The 18,419-nt window shown below is 35.0% G+C and overlaps 1 protein-coding gene across 2 annotated transcripts in view; it reads left to right on the forward strand.

Annotated features, from left to right (window-relative positions):
- The first annotated feature begins 7,041 nt into the window (after positions 1–7,041).
- LOC138128644 (uncharacterized) overlaps positions 7,042–18,419 on the forward strand; it is a 41,314-nt gene continuing 29,936 nt past the window's right edge. For both annotated transcript variants that reach the window (XM_069044854.1, XM_069044855.1), the window contains exons 1-3: positions 7,042–7,154; positions 8,759–9,020; positions 10,507–10,794. In XM_069044854.1, the coding sequence (XP_068900955.1) occupies positions 7,137–7,154; positions 8,759–9,020; positions 10,507–10,794 (568 nt within the window). In that variant the 5' untranslated portion in view covers positions 7,042–7,136. The remainder of the gene's footprint in view (positions 7,155–8,758; positions 9,021–10,506; positions 10,795–18,419) is intronic.

Consider the following 18,419-nt stretch of genomic DNA (forward strand, 5'->3'; position numbering starts at 1 on the left):
TGGATGTTGAAAACGAGACCGCAGGGGTGTCCTCTCAATAACAATTACTCTCTTCGCCCCAACATATAAAAATAGGTTCTGCTAATATATCAATTTATTATCAAAATGTGCGAGGGCTCTGTACCAAAACACATGAGTTTTATCTATCTTCTCTAAGTTCAACATCTAATTTTGATATAATTGCCCTTACTGAGACTTGGCTGAATGATAGTGTTAGTGATGGAGAATTGCTTGACCTGGATAGATTCAATGTTTTCCGGAAAGATCGAAATAGTTGTAGACACTAAAGAGGCGGAGGGGTTCTGTTAGCAATAAATCCAGCTATCAAGGCAACTGTGTGCAATGGTTGCGATAATGTATGTGATATTTTACATAGTATTGACTTTTTGGTTGTTCCGTCCAATTTTTATTTCAGTGGTCTATATACCACCATCTTGCAGTAATACTGACTATTCAATTCACCTGTTATTTTTCAAATATTAACCAATAAAAGAGCAGACATGTACTTTCGTAGCCTAGCAACAGAAAATTCCAGCGAATATTCCACTCGTGAAAATATAACTGACTATTCCACTAGTGGTCGAGGTGAATATTTTAAACAAACCTTGATTATTATTTTTATTCAAAGAAATTATTACTTTCTTACGAAGTTAACTGAACAATGAAATCATGTGTAACGCAGATTTGCGAACTAGCTTTGAAAATTTTTATTTTAATCATTGATTTGGTTCATTGAATAGTCTGTTGAATACAACTCGTAGTCAAAGATAGTAGAATATTTTTCCGATGGTATCACTTATGGTCATTACGCTTTTGAACACCATTCGTGATACCACCACAAAAATATTCGACAATCTTTGACTACTCGTGGTATTATAACTGATTATTGTGCGTTTGTTGATTTTTTGATCTCATTGTCTTGCTTGTATGGGTCTGACATGCTTATTCTGCTTATGCTTATATTATTTTAATATCACTGAATTTGCGTCCTGCTCATCGGGTGATTTGAAACTAACCGCGCTTTATAATTATATAGATAACCTTATGAATTTCTACTGTCTAAAACAGTTAAACGATGTTACTAACCACAACAACAGACTTTTGGATTTGGTGTTTTCGAATGCACGCAATGAATGTTGGGTGTCCAGAAGTCATGAGCCCTTTGTATCTGAGGATTTTCATCACTCTATGAATCACTGTTAAATGTTGATTGGTCGTTTCTTGATTCTGAGTCGAATGTTGAACGTGCTGTCTCCCAGTTTTATTCGGTGCTGTATCAAACTTTCCAAATGTATGTACCCAAGAAATCACCTTCCTTATCTCGTGAATATCCCACTTGGTTTACGATGAGCATCATAAAAGGTTTGAGAAAGAAAGATGCAGCTCGCAGAAGGTATAACTCAACGAAATCGACTGATGACTACAACCACTTTAGATCTCGTAGATCTTCAATAAAATCTGAAATTAAGATTGCTTATTCTTATTATCTACAGCATGTTAATAAGTCACTGAAGCAGAATCCTAAAAGTTTTTGGTCCTTTGTAAAATCGAAAAGAGATTCCAACGCTATTCTGTCAGCAATGCGCTATGGTAATAAAAATCTCAGTGATCCGGATGAAATTACTGATGCCTTTGCTGATCACTTCGCTCAGTCTTTTATTAATAACAATAACAACAGTCGATCTTATAATCAGGATGGTCTTAATCTTAGTTTAAATGCTAATATTATAAGTATCACCTCGGTAACTGAAGATGATGTAATTAAAGCCTTTAAGCAATTGAAACCGAAATTAACAACAGGTCCAGACAAAATTCCTGCCTTTATAGTGCGTGACTGTATGTATGTTTTCGTTAGACCACTAACAAGGATATTCAATCTCATTCTCAATTCAGGTAAATTTCCTAGTCAATGGAAAACTTCAAGAATTTGTCCAGTCTATAAAAAAGGTGAGAAATCTGAGATCAATAATTATAGACCGATCGCGATCATTTGTAATTTTGCCAAAATTTTTGAACTACTGCTACATACTTTCTTTCATAGGCATGTCTCTCGGACATTATCCCCACACCAGCATGGATTTATGAAAGGGCGCTCTGTTGAAACGAATCTTGTCTCACTCACGCAGTTTTTGGCTGAAGCTTTGAATGAAAATAAACAGGTCGATGTAATATATACTGATTTTTCCAAAGCTTTTGACAGGATTGACCATCAGCTACTATTACATAAGTTAGATCGGTTTGGTTTCTCCGATCAGTTGATAAAATTAATCTGTTCCTATCTGTGCGATAGATATCTCTTTGTACGAGTGAATGGGTTCAAGTCAGGACTTTTCAGGCAGGGCACTGGGGTTCCTCAGGGTTCAGTGTTGGGACCCTTTCTCTTTAATATATTTATAGATGACATTGCAGATCACCTCGACACACCATTTCTTCTGTTTGCTGATGATTTAAAAATCTATAATATGGTTAATTCAATTGAAGACTCTATGCGCTTGCAAAAGAATTTGGATGCAGTATATGAATGGTGTGGGAGAAATCAGCTTCTGCTAAATATTTCTAAATGTAATGTGATGACCTACGCGAGAAAAATGAACCCACTCTACACGGTGTATAAGATAAAATGGATCAATGCTTGAGAAACCGGACTCCATTCGTGATTTGGGTGTAACTTTTAATTCAAAGCTTTCGTTTAATGATCACATTGATCTTGTGGCCCAATCAGCATTTAAGTCTCTGGGGTTTATAATGAGGAATAATCGAGAAATATCTGACGCTGATACGCTCAAAACCCTGTATGTGACGTACGTTCGATCGCGTCTTGAGTATTCTTCGCTAGTATCTATCTAAGAACTCTCTACGAGTTGCTCGACCTAATTCCAGAACTAAAAGTGTATTTTACATTCCGACTGTCAGAACTAATGTAGGAGAGAGCTCTCTACTGATTCAGGTGCTCAAGAACTACTCAGAAGTTGAGGAGTTGTTAGATATTTTTGTCTGCTCAATTCCAAGTATTAGGAGTTGCTTGAAACATTGGCGAACAGATCATAGCTGCTGTCTTGTAAAGAATAATAATAATAATAATAATAATATTGCCCGGTCGGTATCTATGATTTTTTGATTTTTCAAACTATTCATTTGTTTAAATTGACATTGTCAAATAAATTGCAAATTATTTAAGTGCATTTTGTAAAAAGGTTAAAATGGAAAGTTCAAAACGAACTATGGTAGTTCTATTGGCGCGAGAGAAGAGGGCCATAACAAACGTTTTTGATTTTAACCCAACTGTGGAGAAACAGCATCTTGCATTGTGAAAATAAAAATAGTTATTTACATTAGAGTACGGGATGTGAATTTTCCGGCACGACAACTGGTTTCGGGCACGATGGCGCAGCCGAGTGCCTGATTAGTTGGAGGGCCGGAAAATACGTCCCGTACGACATTTGTATTAGACTTTTCGGCTGACCAAAATATTAAATCTTTTAAAAATCAAGACTAATTTTATTGTAGAATTTGACATCGTCAATAAAGAATCGAATGCTGTGGAATCAATTCCTTGACGACCGTGACCGCTCATTTGTTTTTTTCCTAACAAATTATTTGCCGGCTAAATTTTCACGGTCGTGCTTCAAAATTTGATTTTGGTATATTAATCGAGTGAAAAAAATGTCTAGTATATAATATAGAGTGAGTTAAATGTGACACCAGAGGCAGTACAACTAGTGGCAGGACTATATTCTGAATTATTACCACAAAAATCGAAACAACGTTACATAGGATAATTTTTTCTCACGAAAGTATGTAATAACTATTCTTTAATTCACAAATTTTTAATAAACCATATTTTATTACAGGCAGTTTTATTAATAGGTGTGTGTGGTGCCTGTCTCCGAAAGGAGTTATATACTCTGAAAATGGAAAATGTCAAGACAAGATATTATATTGATAACTGACACAAAAACCAATATTTGTAGATCGTTTGCCATTACCAATCCAAACTGGGTTGAAACAGTGAAGAAATATATGGAAGTCAGGTTAAATTCGTATTAATACAATTAAAACAATTTCAAATAAAATTGACAAATATTTGAACCTTGATTGCCCTATGGACACAAGATTGAAGTTCCTAAAACGATTCGTGATGACTGATGGCCTTCCTTCAACATCAAAAACAAAATGTACTGTGTTGCAGCTACAGCTCAAACAATCGTGAGTTGTGTTACAAACTTCGATACAGTGCTTTAATCTACTTGAATTTTTAGCAGTTGCTTCCAATGTAACCATCCAACATTGAGAATTCCATCATCAGCACCAGTACAACATATTGACATTCAACCCAGAAGTAATAAAGCTGACAGTTACCAAATTGTTTCTGCATTGTTCTCTAAAGTGGAGAATTGTAACAATAATGTTTACAACTGTCATTTTACAAAATAAATTATGTTAATAATGTTGCAAATTATTAAAATGTCTTGTACTTAACCACTACTTCCTGGTGAAAACGAATCATCTTTCTTCAGGTGAATACAAGATTTTGGGGTTAGAATGTTTTGTTTATTTTTATTTTCCAGTTGCACTTTAGCACTAACAGCTAGTACTGGATAAAGTAGGTACACAAAACCATATATCAACTTCTGTGGTTTAGTTTTATTGTGCAATTTTGCAGATATTTATGAAATACCTGACAATTGTCAAACTTTTTGACATATACAGCTGCCAACCCAATAGATTGTATTTTCCCTGTTACGATTATTTTCTTTTTCGATCGATATAAATCAAACAAACACATTTATCGGAAAAATTATACAGGGAAATGTGTTTTTTTACACCAAATTAAAGTAACGTATGGACACTTTAATTTTAAATTAACTGTGAAAAGAATAAATCAACGGTGTCCGCACATTTTTCCCGTACTCCACTAGATTTTTCCCACATTCCACTAGAAATTTTTGACATTGTACGGGAAATCGCACCTCCCTTGACCTAAAGTGTAAGGTAACGCTATATTTCCCAGATTGGGAGGCCGAAAACCTAATTAAAGCTGATTGGTTAACTATGTGGGTATTAAAGATGTTCCATCCAATATATCCTTAGCGAAATCGGGGAATCTGACTCAGACAAGTATGGGAAACGCAATTGTTTAGTGTGTGTTTAGTTTTTACCGGTTTTCAGTTTGTCGTGTGTCACCTTCTGTTTTTCTTTGTGTTTTTTATAAACCTGATTAAATTGCTCTAGTTATTTAAGTTGCTGCATTTCGTTTCAAATGTTCAAAATATCTTTAGTTCAATGATTAAAAAGGAAAACACTCGGGAAAACATAACCTAAATAGATTTTGTGACTAGATTTTGACGTGGATACACTCTAGCGAAAATTTTTTATACCCCATTACAGTCAAAACAAGCATTTTATTTAAAATTCAATTTTGACAGTCCAGGAGTTTTTTGAATTTACTATACCTTCAGTAGTAAATTATTGACAATAGATGTGACTGGGTTCTTAGCTTCAAGCTACACATGTAAATTGCAATAACACTCTTGGAATTTTAAAAAGAGTTTTTATTGTCACGGTTGTCAAGAATGTATAGGTAGGTAGGAGTATACACGTTTACATGTGTGGACGAGAAATAGTGGATAAATTAAAACATTCAAAACCAAAACATTAAAACTTGTTTGTATCATAATATTCAATGGGTTAATAAAGTAAATAGTAGATTATGCACCGAGGGGTGAACTGCATGATTTTTACCCAAGGTGCATAATATAGGTACTATTTTTGCACGACCCAATGATTTTAACTCAAAAACCTAAAGTTTTTAAATGATTTTTAACTGTCAATTTAAGATTAAGTGTCATGTTAACAGTTGTGTCAAGTTAAGTTGAAGTGTCATGTTAACAGTTAAAAATTATTTAAAATCTTCTGGCTTTTTTCAATTAAAATCGTTCAGTCGCGCAAAAAATATGTAGTACCTATATGCACCTCCTGAGTGCATGATTGTTACCCTCGGTGCTTTGTAGACCCTATAATTTTTATTTCATTATATTCAATCACATTTTCCTTACTCACGTAACTTTCATTATTACAATTTTGCTGCACTCAGTAAGAATCGATAAATAAAAACATAGAAATGAGAAAGAAATCATGTTTGAAGATTAAAGGTATAGTTATTTGTGTATCAAGGCTCAAAAAGTGCATCTTTTTCGTCCGAGTCTGGGATTTCTAGTCGAGGCGGAACCGGAATCTTCCACTCGTAGATCGAATTTTCATTGTAACCATTCAAGAATATACTATTCTTGAGTACCGTTCAAGATGGAAACATTTTTCTTTAGAATTATTTATTTGTTCTTTTATGAAGATTTTTCCTCTTTTCTGAGGGGAGCGAGTTCTGGGACACCTGTGTAACAAAAATTATCAAAACGTTAATAGCAAACGATTACAGCTTACAATTGTTTACTTTTTAAAACTGAACGGTCGGTATTTTTGATTTTGACTTCTGGCTTGAAGATAAAATAGCTATTTATGCACCAAGGGCGTTACAACGATGATTACGCCCGGAGAACGATGAATCCAACTCGAGGGCTTTAGCCCGAGAGATGGATATCGTTCGATAGGCGTAATCATTCGGTGACGCCGTGGTGCATACAAGATTTTATTTTTCACTGTGTTCTTAAAAAAAAAAAACCTGGCATCTTTGCAATTATGAATTGATAAGGGCGTTATGAATTCATTACACCCGCTTATTCTTATTACGCCCTGTATTATGCTCCGGTTGTTATGGACATGTTTACGTATTTCGTATCCTAGGAGTTATCATGCAATTATACTAAAGTGAAAAATAAATAATTCAATGGCACTGATAAACTATTTTGAGAATTTTTACTTGTTAGATTTTCAGGTACACACAATACTTGTTGTTATATGGCTTAATCAACAATGCAGTTTGCTGCAAACAATAAACGATATCGATACCTATCTAATGAATGGTGATACTCGTAGATAAAACAAATTTAAAAGCCAAGATTATAGTAATTTAAAAAAGGTTTCTATGGAAGGGGGAATTTATAACTGTGGTAAAGATTCTCTATTCAATCATTATTAATTTGTTTAAGTTGTCGATTTTAAAGTTTGAACAAAAATTTCAAATGATGCCCGCTCGAAGGGTGAGTTCTTACACATATGTTACTACGGCGTGATCAACAATGACTGAGTCTGTTGGCAATGAAACAATTGAAAAATATTGGTGTTTTTTTTTCTCGTAATTGGCACTGATCGGATGTTTTAACTTAACACGACATTAAAATAGTATATTCTGATACAAGTTTATAATGAAGCCTTCAAAGCACTAGTGACGAGATTAAGAGCACGACGCCTAGAGAAGTGCTTTTAACGTCGCAAGTGCTTTAAAGGCCCTTATACAAGTGTATCATACGCTATTTTTATTATACCTGCATTGCAATCAGAAAATTATAACAAAAAAAGTAAATTGATACACCTTTTGCGAAGGAATTTTAGTGTCAAAAACAAAGATTACGATTCAGGAATAATAAAAAGAAAATTATGTTATGTCGGTTATGTTTATGTTATTACAAAAATTAACCTATGATGATAAATTTCAAATTTGCGTGACAACCCTATCAAAGCTGACAATCGGAAATGCGTTTAGATTACAGTTAAGTGGTACCAAAATAATTCAAATTTTCATTGTTATAAACAGATTCAATCATCCTTGATCAGACGGTATGTAATGTTTTTAGAATATTTTACAATGAATAGTAGTTTATTTAACGAGTTCGTGTGGAAATTGTAAAATGTAAAATTGTAAAATGTTGTATTCAACTCGTTCGTGTGTAAATTGTGCTTTTTTTGGCATGAGTGGTCCAGACCCACAAGCGCCAAAAAAAGACCAATTTACACACGAACGAGTTGAATACAACGTTTTTTTGTTCGACGAGCCCCTTAAAGGCTCCAAATCGCTTAAAATCTATAAAATTAGCTTGACGTTTCGTGTTGTCAAATTGTGACATTTAGGAAAATCCGTTCACACCGGAGAAAATTCTCAAATTCTGACAGTGTCGAACAGAAAAGTTGGATTGTTTAAAATATGTGTCAAATTATATTTTAAAGGTCCAAGCGGTTAACCTAAGTACAATAATTACTTAGGGTAAGCACATTATTTTCAATAGAATCGATACTTCTGCAAACACAAAATCTTAACTAATATCTATACAGGGTTATTCACGTAAGATGACGAGCCTGACCAAGTATAAATACAACCCAAAATACACTTTACAAAGCATTCATTGTATTCTATTAATTTGAAAGGTATGTATATCTGTCATTGCATTTTTCGTTCATATTTAGGATTTGAAAAGGTTTTCGAACGATGACAGAACCGATGTGATCCTACTTACCCACTACTTTTGTGATTTGAATTGTTTATTATTGTTATTAAATCATATTTTGCTGAGAGAGATATTTTCTGTCAGAACTTGACATTCATTGGGCTGACGTTAAAAGCTGTCTATGTTTTATGCGCATTGTGATAATGACGGATAATATAACAGGGATCGAGATTGCTTTGTGATTTGTCTTTTGGGTTGCATTTTTACCTGATCAGGCTCGTCATCTTACGTGAATAACCCTGCATAATCAAAACACAAAATTTCATGTAATGCCTTACTGAATTTTGGCTTTCTTTAAATTCTTGCAATCTTTGTTGCTCTACAATAACACTATCAACCTTAATAATTTAATTATTTTTTAGTTCCAAATTATACTCATCTGTATGTATCTCTCCTTGGACAAATATGTATGCAGTGATATCATTACTCTACAAAAAGAAAATGAAATTTCTTGTATAACGAACAATTCTGAGTATCCGATCTTTATTGATCCTCCAGCAATTATGACAAATAATAATGAGCAAGTGAATTTTTTAAAGCAAGATAACTGGGACAATGCTAACTGGGTTCTAAAAGACGTAAGCAATATTAGCCACGGTGTTGTTACAGATAAAAGATGGGAAGGTGAGTTGCTTAAAAATGACGGAACAATTAATTTTGAAATAGTGTAGATCTTGGACATCAAAGCAATTAAAGCTCTTTGCTATGCGTCAATTTTCTAGTCTCAGTACACTCCAAATAATTGTTTATCGACAGAAAAGTAAAAAATAAACATTGTAGTAGAACGGCGGCAAATGCTTTTTGAATAAATTTTGCTGTGATTTGAATATGTCAAAGAAATAAAAGAATGTAAAGTCGGTCTTAATTCTAAATTTCCACCAACACTGCATTCTACGTTGGAAATACAACCGGCAACACTGTTTGGTGAAAAATGCGTCAGATTGTATTTGTTAGGTTATCTGTCGATTTCCGTTTTTACAACTCAAAATTTTAGAATAAAGGAAAAGAACGAAAACCTTTTCTAAAATGCAGCACATAAGTAGGTAGAATATCAAATTTTAAAAGCAAAATAAACTTATGAACTAATTTTAATATTTTCGAATCATGTTTATAATACAGGGTGAGCAACAATAACTGTTTCAGTTGGCAATAACAAATTTTACATGAAATTTTCAAAACTGTGAATTGTATCTATTTCGGTTTGTTTTATTGACATTATTGACAGCTGGCATACTTTTCAAATTTAAACGTCTTAATTTGTGTAATCTTTTATTAATAAAATGGTTTTCTCGTTGGAACATGACATAAAAGTCACCAAAAGTCACCAGAATTTATTGCCAACTCAATCAGTAATTGTTGCTCACACAGTAGTATAGTATGCAACAAGATTTATAAACGGCACTTTAGACACGCGTTTTATGTTAGGCACGAGCGAAGCGTAGCGGAGCGAGTGTTTAATAAACAAGTGTCTAGAGAAGTTTATAAACGAGTTGAATACTATACTTTTTCTACGACCAAATTAACAAATGGAACACACAAACGAAACAAGCAACTTTTTTATTAAACATTAATTTAAACATACAAACTAAATGAACATACCAAATAAGAATACATATATATATTTCTCAGGATACAAACTGTTGGTGGCTTCAGGTCGATATTTGAAAAATACAACGAATTATTCCACTGCAATGACGTTTTCTTTCACGCCGGATGCGAAACTGATAAACGTCAAAATACCAACTTGATCTAGAGCTAAATATGTCCAAAAAATTCAAGCCGTGTTTAAAGAAACTTCGAGCGTGTTTAATATGCCGAAAACGCCCGAATTACACGAAGTGACTAATGAACAATCGTTTTTAAAGTGACGTTTTATACACTATTTGTCAGTGCAAAATGTGACACTTTAGAGAAGGAAGTAGAAAAAATAATTATATTGCCAACTTTGGTTATACTCGTAAGAACTCCCAATTTAGAAATATTTTTATTTTGCCAACATAATTCAACAGGTGGTGGAAATTTTGAATTGAGACAACTATATGCTCAAATTGTAACCTAGGATAATGATTTTGAAAAGCGATCATTAATCTCCAAAAATGTTCTATTTCAGACTTTCCAATTGTTAAAACCAACTATCACCGATTTAAATCAGTAACTTCTGTATCATTCTCAGTCTACTCTCCATTTGAAATTAAATTTTATACAATTAACGACGAGAATTTCTATTACTTTAGATGGAATCGAGGCGACAAAAAATGGTTCAGTTTTACTATTCTTTTACACAATAATAATGTTTTGTATTTGGAAGATGATGAAATTATAGAAACAACAACCGATTTCAAACCATATGAAATTGTGGTTAAAACTAGAAATGAGACTTTTTGGAAAATCCATAAATGTAAGTACTTTACGCCGAGTTTAATATTATCCGTCTACTAGATAAATACTGTATGTTTCAAAAAATTTCTGGTCAAGTAGGTCCTGCAAAACAAAAGCATTAAAAACGTATGACGCAGCTTGTCAAATAATAATTGAACTGTCAGAAACGTCATTAATTGCCGTAATCATTTTGTTCGCAAAATGTTATCTATGAAAATGATTTCACTCCTGAACAAAAGATATTCATGATTGAACCTTATTTTCGCAATGGCCACACACTTCACACATTTCGAAAAAGTGTATGACCAAAAGTTGGCCAGTAACAGCACCGGGCTCTCAGCGGGTTTTTCGGGGCAGAGGGCGTGGGTTAGGATATAGGCGCCAGGCAACCTTTTTGAGCTGGTTTCAACTTGTCCAGCTGCCGGGACAAGTGCTCAGATTTTACTCGTCGAGGGAGTATGAACAAATGCTCGTGAACGTTAAAATAAAATCGGTTTATTCGGTTAAATGCAAGATTACGCACAAAACAGTCTCGGGGGTTTAGCACTGGTTCACACGAATGTGACAACGGTTCGCTTGTAACCGAATGATGAAAATTGGAAGATGCGGAACCAGTACTCTTAGATGGTCTTATAATTATTTTGGTCTTAACCAGAAAAGCTTTTCTTTCACAAGTGACCGAATCTTAAATTAAACATGATATTCTATGACGAGATAAAATGGTTTTGATTCTTGAAGGGAAACTTCCCGAACTTAAACTTCCTTCTGGTCCGGTTAAATAATGAAATTAAATCGAATTAAACCCATGGTCAAGATTTGGGTGTCACCTTGACAATAAATAAAAATCGATCCTGATAGGAAGGTGTAAAATCGGTGAAGTTCCGAAACGTTGAAATTTGATTAAAAATTCTTTATTTTGACATTGAATGAAAATGACTGAAAAAGTGTTTATAAAAAAATTCTTAACATTTGCAAAGATTCTAAAAAATTCTGAACATATGAAATGGTTAACGTGAGAAGCGGGAAATTCGAGGCGTTCTTAAATTTTTCAATGATCCGCAATAAACATGTGGCGACTTATCTTATGCCGGTCGGGTTGTGTCCTCGAAGAGCGTCCCTTCGGCTTGCGGTACGGTACGGTTCCTTAATTGCTGGCGTCACGGCGTGACCTTGACGTTTTCGAAAATTGCTTGGCCGGAAACGAAATGATGATCCTTACGGACGGTAAATGGTCTGGCGAACAGTGGCCCTAACGAACGATGCTTACAAACGATGACCCTAGCGAACAACGAATGGTCTGGCGATAGCTGACCCTAAGGGACAATGATCCTCAGGAACGACCCCTTACGAATTGACGTTAGTGTTGCGAAAATCGAGCGATTCGGTAATTACCTTTCAGCGTAAAAGGTGGTTCTTGGCGATACTGGAAGTCCTTCCGGTACTCCTCTGTAGCGTACGACACGGTACTTTTCGATACGAAAATGATGCGGTACGATAAGATGCGGTACGATACGATACTGGTCGATACTGGATCGAACTACCCCTAATAAATGGTATTAGTGAAGTGAATTCGCTATTGAACAATAATTACCTCTATCAGTACGAGGGGTCACTCGATCACGACAAAACGGCAAACGGTAAAACGGTACGGTAACGGTAATTCTTCGGTCTCCTCGACGGCCCCGAAGCCTGGCAGCGCCGGACGATAAGCACCATGGCGATCGGCAATCCGCTCTCGGGGATGATTGCGGATCCCGAACGCCACGCACGTGATTCGCAGCTCGCGACTTGCGGCACAGCCGCCCGCTCGGCGGTCGCCGACCGAGTCCTCTAATTTCCGCTCGCGATGGATTTTTTTCTGTTACCCTCGAATCTAGGATTGCGCACACGAGAGATCTGGACCTTATTCCGTTGCGCGATAAGGCGTCCGGTAATTGTACGAACAGCACATCTTGATGACCATTTCCGGCGGTACTACACTTGCGCGCTAAATGATAGATGGTCGATCATGGCGCCGGTTTGTTTACGTTGGATATCACCGATCGGAAAATTCAGATGTTGAAGCGGTAATGTGTCGGTGAGTCCGCGCGTAATTAACGATAGATGGTGACGGCTATTTCCCGCAGGATCTCGAAAGGTTGAACACCACGAACAAAGGGAGGAAGGTTGGGGAAAAGAAGCGAAGAAGATAACTTTCCGGCAAGTTACGGGAACAAAAGGGAATCGGAACTGACTTTGCCGTACGGTTACCCGAGCTGAGAAGAAGAAGAGAGGAATTGAAGCAAAAGGAAAGGAGAAAGAAGAAAGAAAGAGAACGATAAAATTTAGGGGCCAACATGTGTGGTTCCAGCCGCCCCAAAAATGGCTGGCACAGTCTCTACAACAAAATGAACTCTAAATGAAAACCGCAAAAGAACTCTGAACAAACGAAAACCGAAAGTGAAACTGAAAGCGAAACTGAAAGAAAACTGAAAGTGAACCGATAAACAAAAAATAAGCCCTGAACCGATAAACTAAAAATGAATTGATTGACGACACAAACAAAACTGAATGATCTCGAAATGAGCGTCCCGAAAAAGGTTACAGCAGGGTGGGCGCGTCGCGACGTCATGTGCCTTGCATTGTCTTGCTAGCTCCAGGTCTTGGCATCCTACCCCGGCCAAAACGAATAGTGGCAATTTGACATGCTACAAGTGGCAGTGTTCAGCGGAAGAGCTCGATTCAAAGTTCGAATTGAGGAAAATATTGAGACTGTCGAACGTCAAATGGAAGACAAACCCCAATTATCTCTCAGGCAACTGTCGCAGCAGACTGAGTTATCAGTGTGGACTTGTCAAAGAATTGTTCGAAAAGATCTTGATTCTTGATGATTCAGTAACAGCTGAAAGGTACCGAAACAACATTCTTGATGTTTTCATCACTCAACTCCAACTCGCTCAGGGGTATTTTCAATAAGACGGGGCTACAGCACGGGAGACTCTTCGTCATTTGTGGCAATTTTTAGGTTGATCCATCGAGATCTCTGGCCTGCACATTCTATGAGCATCGATGCTTAAGGCTATCATTTTCAACACTTGCTCTAGAGTAATTTAAAACACATTATTATTAATTGTTGTTTATTTATTATTTTTTATTACATTACTTGTTTACACATATTGCGCTGATTTATTTGTTTGTTTTATTGGTAAGCTATTTTGCTCATTTAAAACACGCCTGAGCGTGTATAAATCGAACTTTTAAAAAAGCGCCTTTTTGAAAGTTTCCATGGCATCATCAACAATCCGAGAGGACCGGAGAAACGTGAAGTCTAAGTATTAACTTATTAATGATTGATCTGACAGGAGTACCTTGTAACATCAAATAAAATACTACTAACAAACGTTTCAAAAGCTTTAATCAAATATTCAACAATCTTAGGGCCAGTTTACAGAAGTGAAATTAAGTTAATCGTAATCAAATGCGAGATTAATTGAACACGTGACCAGATTGAACCAATCGAAATTGCGGATTCATGGGTTAATCGCGCATTAAAATTTAATTCGAATTAAATATTTTATCCAATTTTGCCTTATAAAGTCATGTTTAAATACTTAGATACAGGGGATAAAAGCACTTGTTTAATGATTAATCGAATAAAATTTTAATTGCTCTAGCGGTTTAAAATTTTTATTTCGCTAGCGGTTTAAAAATGTCAAGTAAATGTCAAAGAAAATAAATAAAAATGTATTAAACAATATTTATACATACATTACAGGTATTGGGAAGCAATTGTTCATAATTGTATCATCCATTTTCTAGATTTTCACCTTCTACACGTGTATACGCCGTAAATACCTAATTTTATTAGAAGTAATATTGGATAAAATAATTCACTGTCACACCGATTTTTTTTTCTCGTGTCAATAAAGCCATGGCAACAAAAAATCACACTCAGCGACTCGACAATCATAGGTGATTAGTGACACAAGCTTCGGACTTGATTTTAAAAAAATTACACTCAAATTGGAGAGGTTTATTAGTGTAAAATTGGATAAACAGTTGTATTATACTCACGGGCTAAATGAATGTTTAACTTGCGATGTTAACGCGCTTGCGGCTTCGCCGCTCGCGCTGTTAAACGCATCGCTCGTTAAACATTCATTTAGCCCGCTCGTATAATAAATAACTATAATTCTCTTTCTATAAACTGGCCCTTAATCTTTTAAATGAATGTAAATAATATAGTTGAGATTAAGTGACAGATTGGAAATTAATTTTGGTTTTTTTCATTTTCCATGACAACGAAAGGTATATTCATGTCATATCACTAATGTATTCACGTTCTTATTTCCATTTTTTGTAATATTTATGATTTCAAAGTGTACCCCTAAAAAAAATAGCGTAAAGTATTCGTGGATAACTGGTCTTTAACACACTTGCTCTATTTCGAACACTCCGGCTGCGCCGTCGTGCCCGAAAAATCGCGCGTGTTTTAAAGACCTTTTTATCCACTTATACTTTAATATACCTACTATTTTGTTGGTCTGGATTCATAACCTAACTTTAACCCCTTTAATCTGTTACACGAAGGTCGAAGACCGTTCCTGGCGGCAATATTAAATGTTTAGCCAACGCAAATTCTCGTAATCGTAAGAAAATAACCGTTCTAAAGCTTTTCCTGAAATTGTCATTTTATGACAGTTCCTTCGAAACAATTATTGTGATAAACTCATTTACGCCTGGATTATTTAAGTTACGCCATACGTTTTTGATGCTTTTGATTTTCAGAATGTACTTGACCAGAAATTTTTTGAAACATACGGTAGTATGGTTGTCCCCAAAGCAAAATTTACTCCAATTATTTTTTAAAATTTACAATGTGAATTAGATGAATTGTAATGCCCCGGAATATAAAAACCTTATAAACATTATACAGGGTTATTATAAATTACTGTAGTCCAAGTAGGCGTAAAAACTGAATATAAAATTTATGGTTGCCACTCCATATAAAAAACATCAAAATGATGTATTGATGTGAATAAGTGAGTAGGTACACATCGTTCACACACAGGAGTTTAATTGGGTGCAAAACAACTCAATATTTTTGGATTCAAGCGTTAATTTAGAAAAAATAAATACTTCGACTACAAATCATTAATAATAACCCTGTATTATACAGTGTGGAACAAAATGATTTTCATCTACTTTGCTTTGGAATTTTTGCACATGTATATATTCCTGCACCGCCCTACTTTTTTTTTGAAGTGCCTAACTATTAGTTCTGTCAATAAATGTCATCAATCGAATTGAAAATTCTTACAACAATTCACTAAATTGGTTGGTGGCCACTTTCAACACTAGCTCTGATTTGCTTTTGTTAGCTCCTTTTCAATTTCATTCTCAACTTTGCATTCATATCATCTCCTCGCAATAAATCACATTTGGAATTTGCAGTTTGGATATATATTTTGAGGTTAGGCCTTTTTTTTCAGAGCGGCATTTCGTATTTTTACAAGGGTAATGCAAAGGTAACTAAAGTTGACTCGAGTTGCAAAAAACCACTTTGCATTTGCAACAGCGCTTTTATGGCATTAGTCATTTGAAATTACTTTAAAACTGTACTTATATGGAAAATATTCAATCCAAACTATGATTTACTGGTGCCTTTGTGCCTTTATTTGATTCAAAAATATGAAAAAGATGCTGTTGCAAATGATAAGTGGTTTTTTGCAACTTGAGTCAGCTATAGATGAAAATCATTTTGTTCCACGCGTACATACATACAGAGTTGCAAAAATTTATGGATACAGCTAAATATTTTTAGAACGGTTTAGCAGGTTTAGTTCAAATTTGGCGTACACTTATCATCTGATATTTTTTTCTTTTTTCTAATATCATTTATTTTGAAGATACAAGACTAACTTGATTTTCTTAAATGGCATGGGGGGTCAAATTTAATATTTTTTAAGAGCATTTTTTTGTTTTAGTGATGTAACACATGCGTATCTTATTTTAATCGAAACTTTATACAAAATTACCGAATTGGCAAAATTTGAAAATAATATAATAGTATATTATATCATTAAGAGTAGAAATGAGTCTTTTTGTGGCTAGAACAGAGATTGAAGGCCGAAACGCAGTTGAGGCCGATAACTGGGCGAGGCACAAAAAAACTTTCTACTCTGAATGGTACCTATATTAGCTATTTATGCACCAAGGGCGTTACAACGATGATTACGCCCGGAGAACGATGAATTCAGCTCGAGGGCTTTAGCCCGAGAGATGGATATCGTTCGATGGGCGTAATCATTCGGTAACGCCGTGGTGCATACAAGATTTTATTTTCCACTATACGTGTTCTACTTTATATTCAAGCGGATCAAAAAAAAAAAATCGAACATAAACTCACTTACAGGTTGTCCCAGAACTGGCGTACATCCCGTTAACCACGTGCTCTTTCTGCTGAGAAAGATTTCACTAGAATTTTTTTGTTTAACCTTATAGTTTTTAAACTACAGCAATTTTAAGTTAGCCAATCACAACAGAAAGATTACAGATAACTCTACCGTGAGCTGTTGTTTCCTAGGAATTCATATTTGTCTACGATGATGATTGGTTAAATTAAAATCGTTGTAACCTAAAAACAAAATGGATTTAAACAATTTTTCTTGCAGAATCCATTTCAGAATAAATATCTACATTTGCAGTTAACGGTATGTACGCCAGTTCTGGGACACTCTGTATTTATTTATTTTTTCCTGCAGTTACAATCTTCAAATTTTAACGCACTAGTACTACTTCCCTTGTTATTGCTACTTGAATACGACAGTATTAGTAAAGTCTACAATGCTATTCAATCTATCCAATGTACTTTCTGCAAATTTCCACATAAAACTTTCCCAAAATGGTGAATGATCGCGATTGGTAATTTTTTGTATCCTGAACTTTTACTACGATAGCAGAGCCTAAATCTTCGATATCTCTTATTGTCAAATTGGTGAATTCATCGCATCACAAGCTCCGGTCAGACATAACTCTACGGACATAACCTACTAGTACAATAATTTATAATTCTTCGTCTAGGGAACTCAGAAATTTTACCTTTGTAGCCAGATTATCATGAGCATTTTTGTACATACACAATTTTACTCCTATACTTTTCGGGACTTTGATGGGACTAGATCCTACATGGTGGTTTGCACCGGACTTCAGTTATTTGCTAAATACAGGGTCTTTTAGGCAATTTGACATGCTACAAGTGGCAGTGTTCAGCGGAAGAGCTCGATTCAAAGTTCGAATTGAGGAAAATACGACTGCCTCAAAATCATTTTTTTAGTGTACGCAAAAAATATACTTTATCTTCAAACGCCATAAAAGTGACAAATTGTGTGACTCAAATGACAAGGTAAAAGTGTCATTTTATGTGATTAAACACATAGACATAAAATAGCAAAATTGACTATTTTATGTGCCAAATCACATAAACTACAAAAATCAAAGAGTTCAGCAAAATCATTTATTAATATTTATTGTGTACAATTATTTAAAACTGGGTTTTGAAAAAGACCACTTTCACTCACTTCACTTAAGTTATTGTTAATATTTCCCAAATTAAGTTTTGCAATCACATCAGATCTTCGGTCAGATCCACTAGTACTGGGTTCA

The sequence above is a fragment of the Tenebrio molitor genome, chromosome 4 (assembly GCF_963966145.1).
Source record: "Tenebrio molitor chromosome 4, icTenMoli1.1, whole genome shotgun sequence".
In the NCBI taxonomy this organism is placed as follows: Eukaryota; Metazoa; Arthropoda; class Insecta; order Coleoptera; family Tenebrionidae; genus Tenebrio; species Tenebrio molitor.